This window comes from Notolepis coatsorum (assembly GCF_963971535.1).
Source record: "Notolepis coatsorum genome assembly, chromosome: 1".
Classification (NCBI taxonomy): Eukaryota; Metazoa; Chordata; class Actinopteri; order Aulopiformes; family Paralepididae; genus Notolepis; species Notolepis coatsorum.
This window is the reverse complement of record NC_140165.1, coordinates 103,341,140-103,365,680: the sequence shown is the minus strand read 5'-3', so window position 1 is coordinate 103,365,680 and position 24,541 is coordinate 103,341,140. Positions and strand designations below refer to the sequence as shown.

The 24,541-nt window shown below is 45.5% G+C and overlaps 1 protein-coding gene across 1 annotated transcript in view; it reads right to left on the bottom strand.

Annotated features, from left to right (window-relative positions):
• Positions 1-24,541, bottom strand: part of frem1a (Fras1 related extracellular matrix 1a) — a 116,314-nt gene that overhangs the window by 59,550 nt on the left and 32,223 nt on the right. Inside the window, exons 8-16 of the mRNA XM_084334826.1 lie at positions 24,428-24,536; positions 21,948-22,079; positions 20,575-20,919; positions 19,500-19,642; positions 16,589-16,785; positions 16,271-16,361; positions 15,156-15,323; positions 14,077-14,285; positions 1,424-1,517 (exon numbers count right to left, since the gene is read on the bottom strand). Coding sequence (XP_084190952.1) covers positions 1,424-1,517; positions 14,077-14,285; positions 15,156-15,323; positions 16,271-16,361; positions 16,589-16,785; positions 19,500-19,642; positions 20,575-20,919; positions 21,948-22,079; positions 24,428-24,536 — 1,488 coding nt within the window. The remainder of the gene's footprint in view (positions 1-1,423; positions 1,518-14,076; positions 14,286-15,155; positions 15,324-16,270; positions 16,362-16,588; positions 16,786-19,499; positions 19,643-20,574; positions 20,920-21,947; positions 22,080-24,427; positions 24,537-24,541) is intronic.

Here is a 24,541-nt window from a genome sequence, read left to right as displayed (position 1 = left end):
ACCAAACTTCCTTCTGGTTGTTTTACAGGCAGGCTGTCTAAAGCGCTTTCCCGATAGCAACATGACCAACGTTTTAAAGGTGTACTCAGTAGGATTCTTTGATCATTCTGATTGAGGACCGTGTGGATGCAACCGCGTACAATTATTATTTTTTTCATCCACTTTTTCTCCCATTTTCTATATTTTCTCCCATCCCAATTTCGTATCATCCAATTCAACCCTCCCCTGTCACGAACGCTGTTTCTTGCCTCCCACAAGCCGGCTGCAATGTGGACTAAGTCATACATAGCACAAGTCCCCTCCGGTACTTGAGGTAACAGCAGTCGCATCTTTTCACCTGCGCAGCTCGATCTCTCAGTGGCGAGGAGTAACGCGTGGGAGGCTCACGCTGCCCCCGACACTTCCTGATTCTACTGCGCAGGCGCACCAACCGACCTGTAGGAGTCGCTGTCCACAACGCCCGATCCCCACCCATCAGTTTCCCACCCCCTAATACGGCCAATGTGTATTAGTATGAACGACCAGCTAAACTGAAAGCAATGTGGAGCGCTGGGCTCGAACAGGCAAGCCCAGCGTCTCCGTCATTCGTGGCGAGCGCCTTGCCCACTACGCCACGTAGCCGCCCGGCAACCGCATACAATTATGTGGAATAAGCACTACACGGTTCTCACTTTTCCCGGGCCAGCGATAAGTATTGTGTAGATTCAACCATTAAAGGTGCTTCAGTCACAATATGCAGCACCAGACATTCAGTCACAATATGTTGCACCAGAGCACCGGCCATTTATCTAATCAGGTGCATTCCACATGGGGGAATGGGAAGTAGGCGGTGGTGGATAAATGCCTGCAACATGTAAACAACATTCATTTTGGACACGCAAACATTTCTTAAATAATGAATTAATGATGTTATCATTAATGAACACTTTTTTGGGGGGGGGGGGGGGGGGGGGGGGGAGCAATACTTTGCTGTATTATAACCCCCCCCCCCCCCCCCCCAAAGATTACTCTACGTAAAAATTATTTCCTCTATTTAGCCAGATAAAACATTAAGAACAGGTTTTTTATTTGCAATGTCGATCTGGTCCAAGAGGCCCCAACAGGAATAAAAACACAGTTAAGAATCATACACATAAACAAGTAAACAAATAAACACATGCACAGCCTATGTACAAAATTAAATAAACAGGGGAGGAGTAGGTGAAAGTATGTGTGTGTGTGTGTGTGTGTGTGTGTGTGTGTGTGTGTGTGTGTGTGTGTGTGTGTGTGTGTGTGTGTGTGTGTACGCGCATGTGTATGCAAAACAGATGGAAAAATGACAGATTGATTCAATCACATTCTTTGATCTCATCGTAATTCTTTTGTATCTTTTACATGTGATTTTGTCTTCAAAATCAAGAGTAAATCACCAACCGTACAGTACCTTCACTTGTAGAATAAAGCTGGCTGAATTGGTGCCGTCTGTTGCAGTGAATTCAATATCGTCCTCCACCGTCTCCGAGCTGTCGTGACGGTATCTACAAGAATAAACCACAGACTAATTCAAAGTAGTGATAATATGGAGCCTAAGGATGAACCGCAATGAAAGCGATTGATCTAATCTAAACTAATCATGACATTTATGACATACAGATATGCAGTAGTTACATTTGTGACATACAAGATTATGCAAATATACAGTACTGTTAAACAGAGATCCTGACAGTAAATATATACATACGAGGGGGAGGGAACTGTACATTAGGAGGGGGTGGGTGGGTGGGAGTGGGATTCAGACATTTACGGGGGCCAGTTTTGAATTGCAGCCTCTCGTAGGTGCTCTTTGAGAGCGGTTTTGAAGGTGGGTAGGGATTCACATTTTTTTTTACGGCTGTGGGTAGGGTGTTCCACATTGATGTGGCATAATTGCTAAACGTGTTTAGACCCTTGTTTGTGCCGATGTGTCCAGATGACTGCCCTCCACCTCTGTCAGTTGTGTGTGTGATGACATTTGAAAATGATAAATGGCAGCATTTATCAGCTTTTATCCAAAGCACTTTACAATTTGTTCCTCACATTTGACCCATTCACTCACACATCCACACACCGACGGCGGAGGCGACCATGCAAGGTGCCGACCTGCTCATCGGGAGCAGTTAGGGGTTAAGTGTCTTGCTCAAGGACACTTAAAGGGGAACTCCAACATTTTGGGAAATTAGCTTATTTAACATCTTCCCTGCAGTTAGACAAGAAGATACATACCTTTTTTGTCTCTGTGCGTGCATTTTAGCTTTGGGAATAGACGCTCCGTTAGCATAGCTTAGCTTCATCACTGGAAGTGAGGCAGGACAGTAGCCTTACAGTGCCTTACAGTGTATTGCAAGGTCTGACATTGACCAATTTTGATATGCATGACCTTGGTGGGCTCTAGGTCAACTCCTGAAAAGGGGGTCAATGTCAGACCTTGCAATCAAAAGTTAGGGGGCGCACTGAAATTATGGCAAGGGTTATTAGCCCCCTAACTTTTGATTGCAAAGTCTGACATTGACCCCCTTTTCAGGAGTTGACCTAGAGCCCACCAAGGTCATGCATATCAAGTTTGGTCAATGTCAGACCTTGCAATACACTGTAAGGCACTGTAAGGCTACTGTCCTGCCTCACTTCCAGTGATGAAGCTAAGCTATGCTAACGGAGCGTCTATTACTCTATTCCCAAAGCTAAAATGCACGCACAGAGACAAAAAAGGTATGTATCTTCTTGTCTAACTCCAGGGAAGATGTTAAATAAGCTAATTTCCCAAAATGTTGGAGTTCCCCTTTAAGACACGCTGCCCGGGAGGAGCGGGAATTTAACTGGGAACCAGACGTCTGCTCTACCTCCTGAGCAGGGACGTGCACAGGACTTTAGAGGGGCAGGTGCTCAAAGGCTGAAAAGGGCACTACACTTGTGTGTATATATCCGAGCGCGCGTAGCGCGCAAGCACGATTTTTAAGGGCCCTTTTCGGGCGGGGGGCCCCCTTTTTATGCTTTTTGGGGGGTTTTGGTGATCAAATATTGAATATTGAACTATAATAATCAGTGCAGGAGCTCACTTATCCTTGAAAGACACTTTTATCACTGACTTAAAAGGCCCATACATCTCCATAAATGTTCAGGGGGGAGGGAATAAGTGCTTACCCTACAGACCCCAAGAAGTGCTGTATATTCTGTATTGTTTAATATAAATGCATTTTTTATTCCAATCCCGATTTGTATTTGAGATTCCCAAATCCCATCGGACTTGACTTCTTCGTGTCCCTCAATGAGTGTAATACCAGCATTCAACTGTATGCACCACAGCGGTTTCTATCATCATCATCATCACCCACGCTATGAATAAAATATATAGGTCCGCGGAGAGGCACGCTGAGGAGGCCATGCAAACTGCAATGGAATATGGGGCATCTCTCTCTCTTTACCTAATATTTTGATTCTATCCTGACATTTTTCAGTTGGAAGGGCAGTTTATATGCGTAACGATAAAAAAAAAAAAAAAAAAAAAACGTATTTATCTTTTTTTCAAAAAGGGCACTTTTTTGATGAGGCTCAAAAAGGCAGGTGCTCAGGCACCCCTTGGCCTCTATGTGTGCACGTGCCTGCTCCTGAGCCACTGTCGCCCCATGAGGGGAATGAGGAAAACTTCAGTTGCCTTTCGAGTTTAAATAAAGGTTTGAAATTAAATTTGTGACAAATCTCTGTTGTGGGACTGCGTCTCTCAGGGGACAGACGTAATTAGAAAGTGTTGTGGGACACAGTCTCTCAGGGGACAGACGTAACTAGAAAGTGTTGTGGGACACAGTCTCTCAGGCAGGGCCGGAATGGAGAAATAATTCATACCGGGAGATATAGCGCGAAATATAGCCCCAGTCAGGCCACTTTTTAAGCGGGGGGTCTGGGGGTCCCCCACCAGGATTTTTTTTGTTACAAAGACTTAATTTCCTGCATTCTGGTGAATTTTAGTGCATGTGAATCACAAACTAATGAGCCAACAATTGCTTAGTACAATGTACTCTTCTGTGCCACACTAGCTCACGCTCAGCGTCTCATGCATAATCTCGCTTCAGCGTATGCACACTGAATACATTTCAAATGTACCTTTAAATGCCAGCATTCATCTGGCCACACCCCCATCCGCCTACCTACATAAGCCGGGATGGGCCACACACTCATCTCCTTCGCAAATTTCATCACAAGCAACGTGTTGCTATATGCCCACTTGACGTGGAGAAAGTATTGCTCTAAGGAAAGGAAGAATAATCCATGTTCAAGTCAGCTACACAGGCCAGTTTGGTATTGTGCTGATTCCGTCGGGTGTTGGTAAAATCACCGTTGTAAAGCAGTGTGGACATCTTGTTTCTCTTTTCTCTAAAAAAGTGAGGAGAGGTTCAGAACGGCGGCCTGTCTGGGTGAGTGTTATGTCATTGTATACATGTTCAGGTGATAGCTGCTTAGCTTACGGTTAGCCAGTCAGCTGTTAGTGCTGCGTTAGCCTGCTGGGATCGCTGCATGGCCTGCTCAGGTTGGGCCTACTGTTAGCCAGTCAGCTGTTAGCTGCGGTGCTAGCATGTCGTGATCACTAGGTAACGTTAGCTTGCTGCTATAGGCCATGGCCTGGCGCGGGGTAGCTTTAGCTTCTCGCGCGCCGCCGTGAGCTCGATTCTGGTCGCGTGCGCCGTTAGCTCGGCGTCTCGCGAGCAGGGGCAGTAGCGCCCGAACGGTTGGGGCGGCCGTTAGCTTGATGCTATTCTGTTGAACGTGCTTTGATTTTAACATGTTTTGCACTCTTGACTACGACGTCATCCTTGACAGGGGATGTTTCGTCGACCCTGCCCTGAGCCAGGACGGCGAGGTTGCGTCAACAAAGAGGACTGTAGTGCGGGTTGGAGCGGCGACGCTGCCCAGTTCGAACAACACAGGAGCGGCTGTGTTCCTACGGTGTCTGTGACTGCACTTCGCTGATCTACGTTCCGGGTAGGACCAGGTTTGACCAGACCTTATAACACGTCTTCTGGTTTTACTTTTCTAAATGTTTTGTGAATGACAATGTTTTCCCAAAACGTGTGTTGCTGCAATGCATTTAGGATACGGCGCGAGTTATGTGTGAACTGTCTTTGTCACTGGCAGTTAGCTTCTCCGTGCAAATCGGCTTGTTACAGATGTGAAAATGATCTGTTTGTTGTGTGAGAAACATCATGTGTGTTTATATGTACCGTGTACTCACAACTAAGGTAACTAACCTATGAAGCTATGCTTAGTGACAAGTGAGTAAAAGAATGTTCTTTTCTCAGCCTGTGATGACAATGAACAGTGTGTTCACATATTAACAGGTTTTCCTGTTTTAACTGGCCGTATTGAGGGTAAAATAAGAGGATTGTGTTTCCCCCCGGTTCCCTGGGGACTTTTTCATCCTCCTATCAGACATGTTGTGCACTATTTGTGTCTTTTGTGTGGTAGGGATGCGATGTAACCCTTAGCTTGATTGCTGAGGTTGTGCTAAAACTGCTGGAGAAACTTTATTTTCCTAAAAGAAAAGATGGTTTGGTCGCTGTCGTGTGTGCTTAGCAAGGCCTGTGGCCGTTACTAATCGAGAATTATGTATTCTCTCATTGTGAAAAACGGCGTTCCTCTGTTGAGTGTTTTTGCCATTTTTTGTAGGTGATGATGGGTTGTGTGTGTCATGTGACCTACAACTGGGTTGGACTGGCCACAGAAGCACATGTGTATGTTGGACCGGGGCTCTTAGAGCCCTCTCTATTCTGTGTTTTTTCCTTAGTAAAAAGCAGATAGCAGGTTAGCTCATGCGCTGTGTGGAGCTGTCAGACGCTTCATAGAGCTGACTATGACTGTGTCATATTCTCTTTTTGTCATTACATCGTATCATGGGTGTGGGGTCGTAAAGGGGTGAACTGGTAACTTTTCCTCTTCCCCTTGTTTCTGTCGGTCAGGGGTACACCCCCTGTCCTTCAAGGTTCCCGTCACGTGGCGGTTCGGCACGTTACGGGGGGGGGGGGGGGGGGGAGTTCCTGGTCCCACGGCCTGGTATATTGGGCGTGTGCACCGCAGGAATTCCCCCACCATAGAGTACGTCACCGTGCGTGTCTCTGTTGGTAGGACTTCCGTGTGCTGTTCAGGTCCATGTGATGGATCGGTTTCAGGGGGGTGGTCAGGGCTCCTCCTCACCAAGCGTCTATTCGGGCCTTCTGTGAGTTCGGACTCCTTCTTCCATGTGAGGGAGCCTCCATCAGAGTACAGAGCCTTCCTCCTCAGATTGTCAAAGTGAGTGGACCCTCTAGAAGGTGTCCTGTTCTATTGTATGTGTATTCGATTCAATTCGATTGTTGAGTGTGTATGGGTTCAGTGCCTCTTCCCCGGAGAGCCCTAAAACCAATTTTTTACATGGCTCAAGGTGCAATATATTCTTTTCAATCTGTACAGCTCGCGTGGGAAGTCTCTCTGGGGATCCCCGTCTCCTTCCTATGGGAGGGTGGTGGGATGTAAAAATGTGAAAAAATTTTACCCCTGGCTGTGTAGACTGGGATACATACTGTTGATGCTTCCTTCTTTTCTATTCACAAAGTGTTGGAGTTAGGAAGTGTCACACCCCTCTTGTCGTTCCCCTGGGCGCCTTGGGGATTCAATGACAGGTCTAAATAGCCTGTTCATTGATGGGGGTGTGTCCCGACGCACGTATAGTGCTAGCTCGCTGTAAACAGGCGACTGACTGGCACGCCTTGGTTGCTTGTGGTTGAAACAGCGTTTTTATAAAGCAACTGAGATGGGGGTTTTTCCTCTTCCGACGACCAAATCCCACGACCTGGGTTGGTTTTTCGACGGATTCTCGTTCATGTCTGGGGGATGATGACGGAATGGATCTGAACATATGTAGAGGGGTCTCACGCCCTTGGGGTGGGCCACCAGGCGCGGTTCGCCCGAACGTCTGGGTGGCGCCTTCTTTTCATGTTAAGATCGACACGCATATCTGCCCTTCTCCTGGAGTAGGCATGTCGGCGTGGTTAGGGCACAGGACTGGTTCTGGTCGCGCTGGTCCGGATCAGTTGAACCCGTTGTCCACCGGGGATGCAGATCTGCTGTTCTGGTACCCTGAGGGACTTGGGTTTTTTTCAGGGGGAAAACTGCCAGGTCGGTCCGGGTGTCACAGGGTTAAGCGCTATGGAGACCCTGGTTGGGTACGTTTTTACTCAGCACTGTCGTAATGGCTTACAGCCATGCCATTCTGTACGCGCTCGATCTCGTCGGATCTCGGCCGCTACACAGGCAGTGGTGCAGTCGTGGTCACACGCGGTTACACGCCGTGTTACTAGATGATCAGTACGCGCGCACAAAGATGCGCTCTATCCACATATTACGACTGCACCGCTGTACACAGGTTGGTCCTGGTTAGTACTTGGTTGGGAGACCGCCTGGGAAGGCCAGGTGCGGTGTGCTTAGGGGCTGGTTCTCCATTCTTTTTCGCTCCTCTCTCACGCATGGCGAAGAGGGGCCTGTTGGGGTGGTCTTTGACCTCCTCTGGTGACCCTGTGCTTCCCGTATCGCCAGGCCCGGTCCGAGGTAATGTTCGTCGACCCGTAGGCCTGGGTTAACCCTTTTTTGAAAACTGAGACACTTGTACTGCGGTATAGCCGGTGTATACCCGCAGGTGTGTTTTGGAGTTTTTTCTTGAGGGGTTATAGGAACAACCACCGCATTGGGTAACGCCAAGGTGGTTGATTCCCTGGTGTGTTGGAGCAGTGTCAACTCTCGGGTTCACCGGTTGAGGGTGCCCCTGCACGTTCATGACGTCTGCCAATCGTGTCAGCCTTCTCTGCCTCAACCCCTCTGGGTGGGGGTTTTTAAATGGAGGCTTGGTCATGCAACGACGCCAGCATACGCCCCTTCCGCCGGGGCGGCTGTGTTCAGCTGTCCCCTCTGGCGCCTGTCTCGTCCGCAGTCTCCAGGCTAGGGTTAACAGCCTGTTGCCTGATTTTTCCCCGGTGCGCTGCCTGCTTCCGTTGGTTAACCTTTTTTGTGTGCTTACGGCCGTGCTGACTGCCTGTTCTGCAGGGTCAGTGTGCCAGGCGGTGTACTTTTGGGGGGACAGGGCCCGCTCGGCTTACGGCCATGCCAACCTGAACACGCCCGATCTCGTCCGATCTCGGAAGCTAAGCAGGTTCTGGCCTGGTTGGTACTTGGATGGGATACCGCCTGGGTATACCAGGTGCAGTAACTGAGGGGCCTTTGTCCGAATACGCTGGCGATGTGGGGGGCGGGGCACTACGTGCCCACCTGGTGGGGTCTTGATGCTGGCATCATGGACTTCTCCGGGCCCCCATTCCAGGGAGTCCAGTCCTTTTGGTGGGTCTGGGTCTTCCTTCGCGCTCCGCTGCTACGGCCTTGCCACGGGGTTGGGTTTGCCCTTGACCCCGTGATTCTGGGGGCAGTAACGAGGTTGTTCCTCCGTTCGTTCCCGGGTGGCATGCGGGTTGTGCGTGTGTGTAGTCGTGGGGTCAAGCCACGGTCTGCTCACCCTGTGCGTTGAGTTGCTTGAGTGCCTCTTCGCACGGTCGGGTCCGTCGCCCTCCCGTGAAGCCACCAATAGGGGGGGTGCCCTCCATTAGGGTGGGTCGGGGAGGCTCGGCCCTCCCTGGTCTGATGGTTGTGGGGGGCCTCAGCAGGGTACATTTGTCGAGCTTCTAGCTCCCGCTCAGCTCCTATTATGCATGAGACGCTGAGAGCTAGTGTGGCACAGAACGTTAGGTTATAACTATAACCAAGTTCTGTTAACACTAGTGAACGCTCAGCGTCTAGACGCTGCTGCAGGCCCTTGATTTTTCATTGTGATGAAATTTGTTGGGAAGGAGATGAGTGTGTGGCCCATCCCGGCTTATGTAGGTAGGCGGATGGGGGTGTGGCCAGATGAATGCTGGCATTTAAAGGTACATTTGAAATGTATTCAGTGTGCATACGCTGAAGCGAGATTATGCATGAGACGCTGAGCGTTCACTAGTGTTAACAGAACTTGGTTATAGTTATAACCTAACGTTATGAACCTCAAATAAAACTGTTGTGGCACTAGCAATGCTACTCTCTCCACCTTCAAAAAGAAAAAAGCAAGAGCACAACATATTTGTCTATTTACTATTATAATACAGTTAACCACTCTCTCCACCTATTCAAACAGAGCAAGAGCACAATACCATATTCACTTTACTGATGCACTACCCATCAACAGTTAAAATAGCCCTTACACAAACATTAAATAACAGACCTTTCATTATTACAAAACTACCTGGCTCACTGCCTGGCTGTTACAGTATTCTGCAGAGTGCCATCTGCCATTCCATTCGCCACCTCCACTGTCAATCAGTTGTATCGCCTGGTCCCGCCTCCACCAATCACAAGCGGCAGCACGGCTCCATTGTGTGTGTGTGATCCGAGGGAGAGAGTCAGATAGTTCTCCAACTCTGTCGCAGACAGTGAAATCCTGGTTGTTCCCCACCCACCTAGGTTATCTAACTATCGCGCCGCGCCGCCGCCACAACTAGAAACAATGGCCTGGCAAAAAAAATACAAAATTTATAAAAAAATTTAAAATTATAATTTTTTTTTTTTTTTTTATTGAATTTTTTTTTATCTGTGCAGGCCAGGCCACCGGGAAAACTCCCGGTGCTCCCGATGGCCAGTCCGGGCCTGCTCTCAGGGGACAGACGTAACTAGAAAGTGTTGTGGGACACAGTCTCTCAGGGGACAGACGTAACTAGGGGGTCCAGGAGCATGCTCCTCTGGGAAGAAAATCTTTCAAAAAGTCGATCAAAGTGAAATATCGCTCAAAGAGTGAATATTATTTTCCTTTAATCTTTCCATGTCCAATATGAATCACAGATGATATCACACTGAAAACACATTATTCACACACACGACAGGAATCACCTCAGACACAATCCAAGATGAACAAAGTCATTAAAAAGTGTAGTCATTTGGCAGCCGCCGGGTCCACCCAGTCCCACACGTGCGATGAGTTCAAGTTACCAAATTTAAATCCAAACAGTCAATTTGCAAAGTTGCAAAGGTTAATTGTTATTAAAAGGTTAATTCTGAGGGGCGGTCAGGTGGCGTAGCGGAGATTGCGTTCGTCACCAACCCCGGAGACACTGGATTCGCCTGTTCGAATCCAGCTCACAGCTCCCGGCGTTGTCACCAGCTTGGCTGGCCGTTCACACTAATACAATTGGCAGTATTAGAGGGTGGGAGAAGCTGGCGGGGTGGGTCCGGGTCGTTGTAAACAGCGACTCCTACAGTTCGGTCGGGGCGCCTGCTAAGCACGGATAGGATCTAAGGGCGGTAGTGTGATCCTTCCACACGTTACACGCTCTCAGTGAGAGTCCGCGCTGCCAGGTGAAAAGAAGCGGTTGATTGGCTAGACGTGTGTCGGAGGAAGCACGTGATAGCCTCCACTCTCCCAGACCGACTGTGGGGGGTAAGTGCGCAGCGACCAGGAAGGCGATTGGGAATTGGCATAACGACTAACATTGGGATGGGAGAAAATCGGAGGAAAAAGGAGGGGGGAAAAGATAAAAAAAATAAAATAAAAAAAAAATTTATTCTGACCCTACTCGATCTCAGTGCAGCCTTTGACACAGTGTGTCACTCCATCCTCCTCCAAAGGCTGCACCAACTGGGTGTTGAGGGCACACCACTTAACTGGTTCTCCTCCTACCTCACAGACAGACACCAATTCATCTCCCTCTCCGGCCACACCTCTTCCCCCTCTCCAGTCACACAGGGGGTCCCCCAAGGCTCAGTCCTTGGCCCCCTGCTCTTCATCTGCTACATTCTCCCCCTTGGTCACATCATCCGTAAATACCACCTCAACTTCAACTGCTACGCTTATGACACCCAAATCTACATCAGTACACAATTCCCCCCACAGCCCACCCCTCAGTCACATCGAATCCTGCATTACTGAACTCCAAACCTGGATGACTCACAACTTTCTCAAATTGAACAGTGACAAGACGGAACTTCTCATAATTGGCACCAAAACCACCCTCACCAGATCCGGACCCATCACACTCACCATCAATGACTCCACCATCACGACCCCCCCCCCCCCCCCAACATCATACTTTCACCTCTGCAACATCGCTAAAATCCGTCACTGCCTCTCCCCCCCTGCTGCTGAATCCCTCATACACGCCTTCATCTCCTCCCGCCTGGACTATTGCAACTCTCTCCTCACTGGCATCACCTCCCGCTCCCTCCATAAACTGCAAATGGTCCAAAACTCAGCCGCCCGCCTCCTCACTAACACCCGGTCCCGTGAACACATCACTCCTGTCCTCCACTCTCTCCACTGGCTCCCGATCAAACACAGCATAAACTTTAAAACACTACTCCTCACCTTCAAAGCCCTCCACAGCCTGGCCCCTCCTACCTGACTGATCTCCTTCTTCCTTACCGCCCCACCCGTTCCCTCCGGTCCTCCTCCACTGCCTCCCTCACTGTCCCGACATCCAAACTCAAAAACGTTGGTGATCGGGCCTTCTCTCACACTGCACTCCGACTCTGGAACTCCCTCCCTCAGTCCATCAGAGACTCCCCTACACTCTCCACCTTCAAAGCTCGCCTCAAAACCCACCTGTTCTCCCTTGCCTTCAACCCCCCCCTCCAACCCGATTGATGTCTGTCTCCTGTCGCTCTGTCTTTTGTGCTATCTCATGCTGTCTTCCCCTGTTCCCCCCATGGTCTCTTTTGTTTTTGTTTCTTTGTTTTTGTTTCTTTGTTTTTACTTTGTTCCTAACTACTGTCAGCGACTTCGGGTCATTGAGAAGCGCTATATAAATAAAATGAATTATTATTATTATTATTATTATTATTATTATTATTATTATTATTATTATTATTATTATTATTATTATTATTATTATTATTATTATTATTATTATTATTATTATTATTATTATTATTTATTATTATTATTATTATTATTATTATTATTATTATTATTATTTATTATTATTATTATTATTATTATTATTATTATTATTATTATTATTATTATTATTATTATTATTATTATTATTATTATTATTATTATTATTATTATTATTATTATTATTATTATTATTATTATTATTAATTGTTTGATTACACTTAAACTGCCTGGCTTGACAATTATGTTGCTTAGCAAGTATTGTGTTATATCTGGTAAATCTGTGTTCTCCTGAACTCGTTGTTTGAGCTACAGGAAATCATATTTTCAAATCATTACATACAGATTTCCTAGAAAAACGGTTATTTATGAACATAAGATAAGATAAGATATTCCTTTATTGATCCCCTTGGGGAAATTCAGGCATCATATGGGGACCTTTCTGTGTGGAGCATGTTCTTCCTATGTATGCGTGGGTTTCCTCCAGGGTACTCCAGTTTCCTCCCACACCAAAAGACATGCATGCTAGGTATATCCTGCCATTACCCTTGACCCAGGTACTGGCATTACAACTGGAGTTGGTCCCTTGACCCAGGCACTGGCATTACAACCGGAGTTGCACTGTGTGGCTGCCCACTGCTCCTAAAGAATTAGGATGGGTCATCAATGCAAAGGACGAATTTCCCCCAAGGGGATTAATGAAGGTTCACTTAACTTAACTTGAATAAATCGTTGCCGGACGCCCGGACCAATATGAGTCTCAGTGACGCAATTAGGGGTTAAGTGTCTTCCTCAAGGACACTTAGACAAACCGGGAACCTCCGGATTACCAGACGACTGCTCTACCTCCTGAGCCACATGAACTGACCAGAACAGAGCACCTGAGCCGCTGGAGCTTCACAAACTCTTGACAACTGTTGTATATTGTAGACAGCATGAACAAAATGCCAACTTTGGCAAAATAAAGCAAGATGCACGTCACGTTAACTTAGTACAGCAGTGAAGTGCATTTCTGACAGCAGCTAACGCTACATTCTCTCTGCATCGTCTGAGACTTGGAGTTCTATCAGTTGCTTGCATTGGATATCAATTCATCGTCAATTTCATTGCTTTGTTTTCTTTGCATCCTTGCTTAATTAACGTGTATTTGACCCTATTCACTCGCCCTTATTGAAGCAAATATACTGCCTTGGGGTAACGTTGGCTTTGCCTAGTAGTACTGGACGGGATGCTGCAGAGAGCTCTCCATGGTCCTGATTGACCTGGACGGGAGGCTGCAGAGAGCTCTCCGTGGTCCTGATTGACCTGGATTGGAGGCTGCAGAGGGCTCTCCATGGTGCTGATTGACCTGGACAGGAGGCTGCAGAGAGCTCTCCATGGTCCTGATTGACCTGGACAGGAGGCTGTAGAGAGCTCTCCGTGGTCCTGATTGACCTGGACAGGAGGCTGTAGAGAGCTCTCCATGGTCCTAATTGCAGAGAAAATACTATGGAAAATAGTGTTTTCCATAAGCTCCAGTTTCACCTGTCCACACCAATATACTGTGCATGTTTAAAAACAGAGTTGTGTGCTTTAGCGGCTCAACCTTTGCTAGCAAATATACCCCAAACTGCATGCGTCACTGAGTGTTAGACGTAGGATATATACGGTACACACAGTTTACAATAATACATATATCCCGATTCCCCACTGTGTATCTGGGTCCGGCTTTAACTTGGCCTAGTGTCTGCGCTCTAACAGCCAGAGACGAGGTACTGCCTTGAAATAAACAACTTGTAGAAAAAGCAAATGAGGCGCGACACTCACTCTATTAAAAAAATTATATATATACCGTATATTTATTTTAATTATTGTAAACAAGGGTGCAGTGTCATAGATGCAAAACGTTTTACACAACGTGTATTTCCCGTGAGCCGTCACAAGGAGCACAATGGCTAACAGAGTGAATGTGTGAGTTTGTGACATCATCGGTCATAGAGATGCTATGGTGATACATCGTTGTGTTTTTAGTACAATACAGGCGCTAAATGTATTTAGTAATGGAGCGAGTGTCACGCTTCGTTTGCTTTTTTCCCCTACATTATAAGTTATTGGAAACGCGTGGTACGGGAGGTGTCACAATATCTGACCTAACTTTAAGGCTTTTCAGGTCCTGCAGGGTGAAAGCCTGCCCCGTTCTCAAGGGGAAGCCATCCAGCAGCACAGCTCCGTGCTGGGGCCCCCCCCGGAGTTCCACCCGCAGGGCCGACTCCATGGAGTCCACGTCGGACAGGAGCAGGTGCTCGGGGCCGACCCGGCACTCTTCGCCCTCGTCCACCGTCAGATGGTTCGTCCTGACCTGAGGAAGGATCATCAGAGAGCTTAAGGTACGGGATGAACGTTTTTATATCGCGGCAAGAATGCCTTGAGTTAAATTAATTGAGTTAAACTACCACTCCGCTGGGGCGCCAGGGTGGCACACAACAGCACTGCGGTGCAACACGGCCGTCCCGGGTTCAACTCCCGGACCCGGCGACCTTTGCCGAATGTCTTCCCCCGTCTATCTCCCATACTTCCTCTCACTCTCTCTACCGGACTGCCCGGTAACAAAAACCAATAAAAAGATCTACCAAAAACATAATAATAATAATAAAAAAAACGACCACTCCGCTACCATCGCACATTGTGCTAACCATTGCACTTTACTGTACAGTTTTATTTATATGTGTCTTATTGCAACTGACTGTTGATTGTCACATCCTGGTTGGACGTACACAATCTCGTTGCACTGTCTTGTACTGTGTTTCAAGTTTCAAGTTTCAAGTTTAGTGTAATGGCAGTAATAGTGTAATGGCAATAAAGTTAATCTAATCTAATAGTTAGGTTAGTAGGCTTTTTGTTTAAGTTTAGCAGGCAATAATATTTCTGGAGATGTGCAGCTCAATCCACTGCTCCAGGTGGGCTATGACGAGGTCTAGCACTTAATGGTTGCTGGCTTGTTTTCAGACACAGAGTGATACAGAATCGTGCAGAGGAATTAGACGCCATAGCCATGTTATATAGTCTGATATACCACGGCAAACCAATCCCATAAATTGCTTGATTTGAGTTACCCGTTTTATGATCCAATTTAAACCATGACACCGACGGTATAGCCATGATAAAGAAAATGTGGAAAAGCCATGATACTTGATTTGTAAGGGCTGTCGGATGCTGTTGCACTTGGTACCTCTGGGGCCTGGTTGTCCACGGGCACCAGGGTGATGTTGAAGCAGATGCCGGGTACAGTTCTTCCCTGCTGGTTGGTGATGGAGAGGATGAACTGGACGTGCTGGGCGTACGGCCCAATGTCCATGATCGGAGGCATGTATGCTACTTTCATAAAGTTCACTGCATGCTGGAAACAAGAGAACAATACAAATAAATAGGCGCTGGGTGCAGTAAGTGAAACCAAATGAAACCTCTCGCTTGACCCGCAAACCAAGCAGAAATAGCTCAAAAGCTTTAAGTGGCTTAAACGCCAACAGAAACAACTTTGAAGGAAATAGACACACAGTTTATTTATTTTTTAAATATTTCTGCATGGTTTGAGTTCAACCAAACTGCTATACATCCATATTGTCACCCAATACTAATGAATCACTATTTCCAAAATACAAATGAATCCATCCTCATTACTAGAGGTCTTTAGATAAGTTGTTGAGCGTTACAATATGTTAATAAAAGCCATCAATATTATTAGCACTGTTACTCAACACTAAACTAGTTCCATCTGAGTGGATGTCAGTCAAACAGTATAATAATTGCTCAATTTGTTTCATCCTCCTTGGAATACCAGATGGGTGGGGTTTATTGCTTCCGGAAAACCAAGATAGGCTGAGGTACATTGTCAATCACAGAGAAGCTTACTAAATGTACTTTTAAATACTCTCAAATTGCTGACACTATGTATAGTGGACTACAACCATACCTCATTTTGCATTTAGCCTTTTATATAAAAAAATAATTGTACCTCATTGTCTGCATTTTGTACCTCATTGTCTGCATTTTTACTTCATTGTACTTAGGTTGTACTTTAGTTTGTATATTGTATAGTGTTGGGACTTATTCCTCTTTTACTTACTTTTCTTACTGCACATTCTCAGGGGCTCCTACAGAACCAAGCATTTCACTGTAATGTACATGTACTTTATACGTAACAAATAAAAGCAAACTTGAAACTATAGTCCCACACGGCAACGCCCACACATTTTGGTTCCACCAAACGCTTCAATAAGCGCTTTTGAAATAGACCTACTATTCGATACAGGTCTGGTGTATAGGTAGCTGTAGAAGTAGGCTTACCTGTGTGAAGAGTCTCAGCACTGGTGCATTTGAATCTTTGGTCAATTTAGGTATGCTGTCGACCAGGAACAACCTCCCTGCATCCTGGTTGCTGCCCATGGGGAGGAGAGCATATTACTCACGTAGAATGTATACTTTGTCACATTTGCTGCTATTTGTGAACACATTTCATAATATGTCGCAACTTGTTGTAATTTGATATGTTACCAATAAAAAGAGATTATAAAAAAAAAAATTATACTTTGTACAAACAAAGTGTCTTATTCCTGCGCCCTGGGACATTTGAGTCAACGCACTCCCCCGCTAAGACGTGCTCACCTGCAGGGGCCGGTGTAGAAAGGGGGCGTGGTCACCGTGTACGTCAGCTCGTTGTCCGGAGACTCCAGGTCGACGAAGTGAAGTTGTTGCCGGGTGACATGGACCACCTCCGTCTCCTTGGTGACCAGACAGCGGCTGGCACCGGGCACCTCTTTTGGTGGTTGGTCGGGAACCGGGTCAATGTGGACCACTATCACCTGCACAGGAGGGACAGTGGTTTGGGCGTTACTTGTTGAACAGTAGCGATCTACTACTATGTACTTCAGTTGCTAGTTATACATTTAGCAGAAGACATTTGGCAGGAGCACTCATTCAAGGGTACTACGACTTGCTTGCACCTCATGGTACCAAAGCACCTCAAAGGCGCTAAAAACAAAATTACAAACATCTCAAAACAAACTGGTCAGACTACTGCTTGACCTTACTCCAAGAACCCACCTCACCCCTGCCCACTTTGACAACCTAGGATGGCTTAGAGTAGACGACAGAGTACAGCAACTTGCAATGGGCCTGGTCTACAAGATACACTACACCACTAAGGTACCCATGTACATGTCAAAATACTTCCCAAAGGTCAGTGAATACCACGATCACAACACCAGAGGGAGCTCCACAAATCATGTTAAACCCAGATTCGGCTCAAACAAGGGACTAAACACGTTGCGCAATTATGCCACATCAATGTGGAACGCCCTACCCACAGCTGTAAAGGAATGTGAATCATTACCCACTTTCAAAACCACTCTCAAAGAGCACCTACGGGAGACTGCAATTCGAAACTGGCCCCTGTAAATGTCCAAACCCAACCCCCTCCAATGTACAATTCACCCCCCCCCCAATTAATTCAAGGGACCCGTGTCGCTGGGGGCCCGGCTCCGCGCGTATCGGCCTGGGATATGGGGGAGTTCTATGGGCTTAGCTCAGGGGGGGGGTGGGGTTGGGGGATGTCGGGGGGGATTTTACATTGAAGGGGGTTGGGTTTGGAGATTTACAGGGGCCAGTTTCTAATTGCAGTCTCCCGTAGGTGCTCTTTGAGAGTGATTTTGAAAGTGGGTAATGATTCACATTCCTTTACAGCTGTGGGTAGGGCGTTCCACATTGATGTGGCATAATTGCGAAACGTGTTTAGTCCCTAAACGTGTTTAGAGTGGGGTCTTGTGTGTTGTGGAGTCGTTGTGCGTGGGGTGGGGTGCTTGGATGGTGACATGGGAGGTAGCGGGCTTGGCTCGGTGGGGGGGGGTACCTTCCCTCTCTCCACTACTGAGCCTGGCCCAATTAAATTCAAGGGACCCGTGTCGCTGAGTGCTCGGCCCTGCGTGGGACGGACCTGCGTTGCATATATGCACAGATATGTGCATAACCCCTGCGTACGATCATTTCTAAGCAAAGTGTGGGACTTTCAATTTGAACTTGTGCTTGACTTTGTGCGTATATCTACGCACAGCTCGGAGCATGCGTACCGGTAGAATATGAAGACTACAACGTGGAAAAATAAGCTTCCGTGCATTAGTTTCAACACTGGCGTGTTCTGTATGAACCGTAATTCAGTATAGTTCATTGTAAAATAGCAACAATAGTGTAATTATGGTCAAAACCCTATAAATAGCATTTGGAATAATAGGTCTTTCTCTCCGAATGAATGCAGCATGGTTTATATATAGCGTTATCGGAATATACGGGGTGTACTGACTGACTGCGCTCCGCGTAACTCAACTCGTTATTATTTTGCGCACAGACCGCAGAAACACGGGAACGTTTTGATTATATTTAAAAGGCTTTGCCTTTTGTATATAAAAAGAATAAAAAAAAAACCCTCTTATGGGGTCTGGAAGGCTGAACGCAGCCATATTCAAGGGGCCCATGTTAGTGTGTTGTTATGTTATTGATGTCATTGTAGGTATTGTCTAAGTGTTGTATGTCTGTAAATGTTAATACATTTTTTTTTTTTTTTTTTAAATAAAATTCAAACGAAGACGGCTGGATGTCATTTTGCCAAATCAGCATGGCTGTGAGTATGAGTCTTTCACCTTTTACATATCTAGCTTTGGCATGGATTGATTGTTTAGATCGCTAGCATGGCTAACAAATGCAAATATATTGTAGTCTGCCCCGTTGTTCTGAGCAGGATTATGTTCCTTTCTGCTCCGGTGATGCTCGCGCACAGAGTCTAACATATACAGTGAACAGGTCTATTCTACACGTTCAAATGTCCTCCAGTTTGCTCTGAACTAGGAAAAACTGCTTTTTCCTTGGATGCTTCCAACACCTGGAATGCCCTCCAGCTGACTCTGAAGCTGAAGGTTCTTCCTTCTCTTGCTGCATTTAAAAGTATGATCTCCGACCACTGTGTGTCAATTTGTAACTGTCTCAGCAGATTTTCGATTGTTTATTCTTATTTATTGTGTCTATATGTATTAAATTGCTGATAAACTGTGTCTCGTTTTGTAAGCTTGTCGTCGCTGTAAATGAGGGTAACCTCAGTGTCTTACGAGTTGAAATAAAAGTTTGAAATTTAATTAAATGAGATGTCAAGTCAGATTTATTTGTAGCCCTAAATCACATTACGTCTCAATGTGTTTCAGAGGCCTACAATGGAACAAATCATTTGATGCCTCAAATTATTCTTTGTAATCTTTCACCATTACTGAAAAATGTTGTAGTTGTTGGCTTCCGCTGCCATTATAGCTTCCAGTGTATGTGGAAATGTCTCTGAAAACAGTGAAAGTAACCACAACTGACTAAAATACCATGTTAACTTGAAGGCACAATAGAGCAACATTTCATGGTTTCATGGTTTGTTGTTTTGTTTAGAAATAGTCCAACTTTTCAGAAATCCATATCTTATTCATAATTTGCATGTTGAAATAGTACTATGGCTTAAAGACGAGTGATATCCTCAAATACTACCCACTTGAGTCTCTGAGAGATTTGGTGGGTCGTGGAAGTCGGACAGCACCACCTCGAAAGAATCATCGAACACCTCATTCCCCAGGTGGCGATAGTAGACGACAGAGTGAGACAGGTCCTTCTGCAGAAAATGGCTGACAGGGTAACCTGAGAAGCAAGGAGCAGGAACAGGAAGTTCAGAAAGTGCACAATGGAGGGCTGGGCGATTGTCGAGACCTGTCTCAAACCCTGCCCCTTTTCTTGATCCTCCAATCACAGCTTTGTTTGTACGAGGAAGTCAGAGGTAAGCGACAGCTGTGATTGGAGGATCAAGAAAAGAGGGCAGGGTTTTGAGACAGGTCCATTGCAATTGTGATTTTGACTTCCCACGATCATGAAAACAAAATAATCAAGATAAAAATTATTATTGTGTCGCTTTTGCTGTGTTCTCATTTTGTCTTGTGTTGTAAATGCAGCGCACCTAGGGGTGTAACGGTACACGTATTCGTACCGAACCATTTCAGTACGGGACCTTCGGTTCAGTATACGCTCTGTGTACCGAACGAATACAACGTTACTTTAACCACTAACGGAATGCACATGTGTTACTTCTTTTGCGTGCAGAACTTAATTCAAAACTCCAAGTTCCCCCCTTCCCAAAATATAACTTGCGCAAAAAGGGTCTGATGTTGTTTGTTCAGCCCACGCACAACACTGACAGATTACCTGTAATTTAGCATAGTCTCATAGTATGGCGAACGCAAACGACAAGCCAGAGCTAGAAGACCTACCTACCTAGAAGACCTGTTTTTTTTTCACAATCTAATATTAATTCTACAATCTAATTACTTTACAAGTAAATTATTAATTTGAATATAGAATATTCGTTGACAGCCCTACTTAACAGTAACTGCACACTACGTCACCCCCGAGTGGAACATGGAAAGCCACATTCTGCAAACTTTCCCCCACTGTACCGAAATGAACCGTGAACCGTGACTTCGAAAACCGAGGTACGTACAGAACCGTGGTTTTTGTGTACCGTTACACCCCTATTATCTTATCGTATCTTCAAAGAGGAATCCCTCTCGTCTCCCCACCTGTGAGTCCCGGCCCTGGTATCTTCATGATCTCTCCGGCCTGCGGGGCCCGGGTGACGTTGAACAGGATGTAGTCGTCGCTGGAGTCCGTGTCGGAGGCCTGCAGCACGGAGGCCTTCAGCAGGGCCGTGTGGCCCTCGGACAGCTGCAGCAGCGTGTTGGTGATCAGGAAGGGGGCGCTGTCATCCTTCGGGAGGATGTTGATGGGGAACTTGTGCCTGACGTGGTGGCGTCCGTCCGTGATGCGGAAGATCACAAAGTCCTTGGTGGTGTCGCTGTCATCATGGTGATAGTGCACCGCGCCCGCCCGGATGTCGGCGATGGTGAACATGAAGCCCTTCCCACCTGCGGATCCAATTGGTGTTTAGAATACACACACACACATGGCTGCACGCTAGCCTAGCTTAGCACAATGAATGGAAGCGGAAGCGGCCGGTTAGCCTAGGCATTGTCCAACTAACACCTCTCCCGAAGGCTAACCAGCCGCTTCCGCTTCCATTCATTGTGCTAAGCTAGGCTAACGTGCAGCCAGATGGCTTTCTACTGAACTCACAGAGAGGAAACTGGTATCTATCTTCTTGTCTCTCTCTGGAGAAGACGATAAGCTAATTTCCCAAAATGTTGGCGTGTTCCTTTAAAGGTCCCATGCATTATAAATGGACTTTTCCAGTGTTTAGCATTGTATCCTAGCAATTGGGGATTATATTAATGTGGTCTGTGTCGTTAATTATCACATTGACTCATCAGTCTAGTCTTGAGTTCACGAGATCTTCCCTCACTCAACTAAGCTGTTCTGATTTAACGGTATTGCTGACGTGAATAAGGTAATGATGTGCAGTAACGCCCCCTCTATGGTTGTAGCACATAGTGTAACCACCCGACACTTCCTCAAACGGGTTTTGACAGAGGCAGAGAACAAGTGAGCGAGAGAGAGGGAGAGAGAGAGATAGAGAGGGAGAGAGAGAGAGAGGGACCGGTGGGACCGTGCAGAAGTGTGTGTAAATGTGTGTGCGCCATCTCTCTCCCTCGTCGGAGCATTTACACACAAACTTGACTGCGTGTGTGTCGGGGATGCATCTCTCCTCCTCCTTCTCTCTCTCTCTCTCTCTCTCTCTCTTGCTTGCTTGTTCTCTCTCTCGCTCTCTCTCACGATGTATCACGCTGTGTGGGTGACTGTCACTGAAAGCGCTTATGGGCGGAGCCATCCAATAACAGCCTGAAATCCTGAGGCTGAAAAATTATGCTTTTGAGTACTTCATTAGAAATATAAAACAATGTATTTTTTTTGAAAGATAGCTAAGATGGGGCAGCCCTACTAAATATGCACTTCCACTATATGTATTATGTCAGTAGTTGATCCTAGTGTGCAGCACCTGTGACTGTTAGCCTTCCATGCTGCAGGCCGTCCACAGTGATGATGCGTACAGCTTTCAGGTTGTCATTATCCACAATCTGGAGCTGGTCCCACGTGATTGGCCGAGACTGGCCCTCCAATAGGCTGAGACCTAAGGAAATACAGTATTATATAATTGGGATATACAAGTAGTTCAGATATAAGATTCGAACTTCACTGAACAATTTTATGTGATCATCTAAACATTGTTGTTCTTGAAGGGTTTGACTGGATAATAAGCTGTTTAGAACTTAGATTATCATTCATTACCCAACATACAGTACATGTAAACATGCCTCAAATAGGATGAAAAACCCATGTTTCCAACAGAGGGCGCTGTACTGCAATAACAGATTGTGTGTGATAGATGTACAGTAGATCAGTGGTTCCCAAAGTCGGGGTCGCGACCCAAAGGTGGGCCGCGAGCAGCCACGGATGGGCCGCGAGATGATTTAAAAAAAATATAAAAAAAATTAAAATAAAATAAAAAAAAAACATTTTTTTATTTTTTATTTTTATAATTTTTTATTTTTTTATTTAAATTTTTTTTGTCAGGCCACTGAACTTAGAAGCAGGCCAGGACAGTGTTTCTAGTTGTATTCTAAAATTCTATTCTATTGTATTCTAAAATGTGACTATATGGTTTTATATTAACTTAATAAATAAACAAAAACGAAAAATCTACTTATTTCAACGAACATTTCAAACTAAATAACAGATTATGCACATAAAACGCTGAAAACAACCGAAGCAACAATAGTATTTTAATGAGGCTATTATTATTATCATTATTATTTTGCAACAAGTTAGCCCTCTCATAAATAGCACATATAAATGAATAACTAACTTGAACTAACTTAATAGAATTGAAGTGATATTTGGCTTAAAAAATCGGTCGCATGACAAAAAAAAAAAAAAAAAAAAGCCAGACGATGTGCATTGGGCCGCGGCTCTCTGACGCCTTATTTTCTGGGCCCCGGCCTGAAAAGTTTGGGAACCCCTGCAGTAGATAACTAGATAGATATAGTTAGTAGATAGATATAGTAACATATAACATATGAAGTATATCACGCTGGTGCTGTGGCAAAAAATCATATCGCGATAACGATATGATAATGTTATCATATTTCTCGATATCGATAATTATCGAAATTGTTATAAGTAATTTTTTTTTTTTTTTTTTTAACAACAGATGTATGTTTATTTTGCAGCAATTCTTTGTCGTTGCCGCCATCTTTAGTGTTACATCCCCTCACACTCCAGTTCTCAGGCTGCAGCTGGTTTAAAGGCGAAAGTAAACCGGCTTCTCTGCTGGCTGTGGCTCCAGGGGAGTTGAACAGTTCTGGCTCTGCTAGTTTATTTTCCGGCGCTTTTTTGGTGGACAAACCACCGCACATGTGCACCGGGACTCGTGACTGGAGTCTAGCTCTGCTAGCACACATAGCCTACTGTGTACAGACGGTTTCAAACTGTATTTTAAATTAGAAAGCAAACAAAATAAATGGACAAGAGAAAAATAAATCTCAATTTGGTCAGTATTGTCATTTGGACAAGCAAAACCATTACTTTAAGTTGCAGGCAAGAAAGACAAGTCTGTCCACTGTCTCTGGTTTTAAAACTGCCCTGTTGCAGGTCACAAAAAAAAAGTATAAAAAAAAAGTATAAACAAAAAAAACGTTTTCGATATTCGATATCGATTATTAAAATATATCGCGATATTTAACGTTATCGTTATATCGCCCAGCCCTATATCACGCCATACGTACCTTATGTATACGGCTTCTGTGTATACTGTATACTTACTTAATCATAGCATATATTTCGATTATAGCGTCTATTGTAACTATATTTATTGTAATGCAAATATAACAGAGGGCATACAGACCCTCATCTGCACCTTGACTTATTTACACTGCCTATACTTGCTCATATATGCGTATACTCAGAGTTAATTATATTGTTATGTTTTTACACTGCCTATTTTTATTATTACTTCTCCACTGTACTATCATTTTATGACCTGTCCTGTATCATGTCTTCTACTATCACCGTGTACCTGTACCTCCCCTCCCCCCTCCCCCATGCTGCTATGATTCCTGAATTTCCCCCCAAGGGGATCAATAAAGGAATTAAGAACTTATGTACTTTTTTTATTTCATTATTATTGTATTTCTTTTTACAAAATAGTTTTTCCACTTCAACATTTACAGTAAATACTATGAAACAAATACTTCACTCAAAGGGCAAAGGTCATTACGTATAGCAGCAGGGATAGTTCTGATAGAACCCTACTCCTATTTCCTACTTAGCAATGATGTTGATTGGTAAATCAACACGTACCCATGTTCCACGACACCCTGTGACACGTACCCATGTTTCACGACACCCTGTGACACGTACCCATGTTCCACGACACCCTGTGACACGTACCCATGTTCCACGACACCCTGTGACACGTACCCATGTTCCACGACACCCTGGGTGCGTTGGTGTCTGCGTTCCTCACAGACATGTGGACCGTGATCGACGGGCTCCTCTCAAAGAAGAAATCATGCACCTCGAATTCCACCTGTT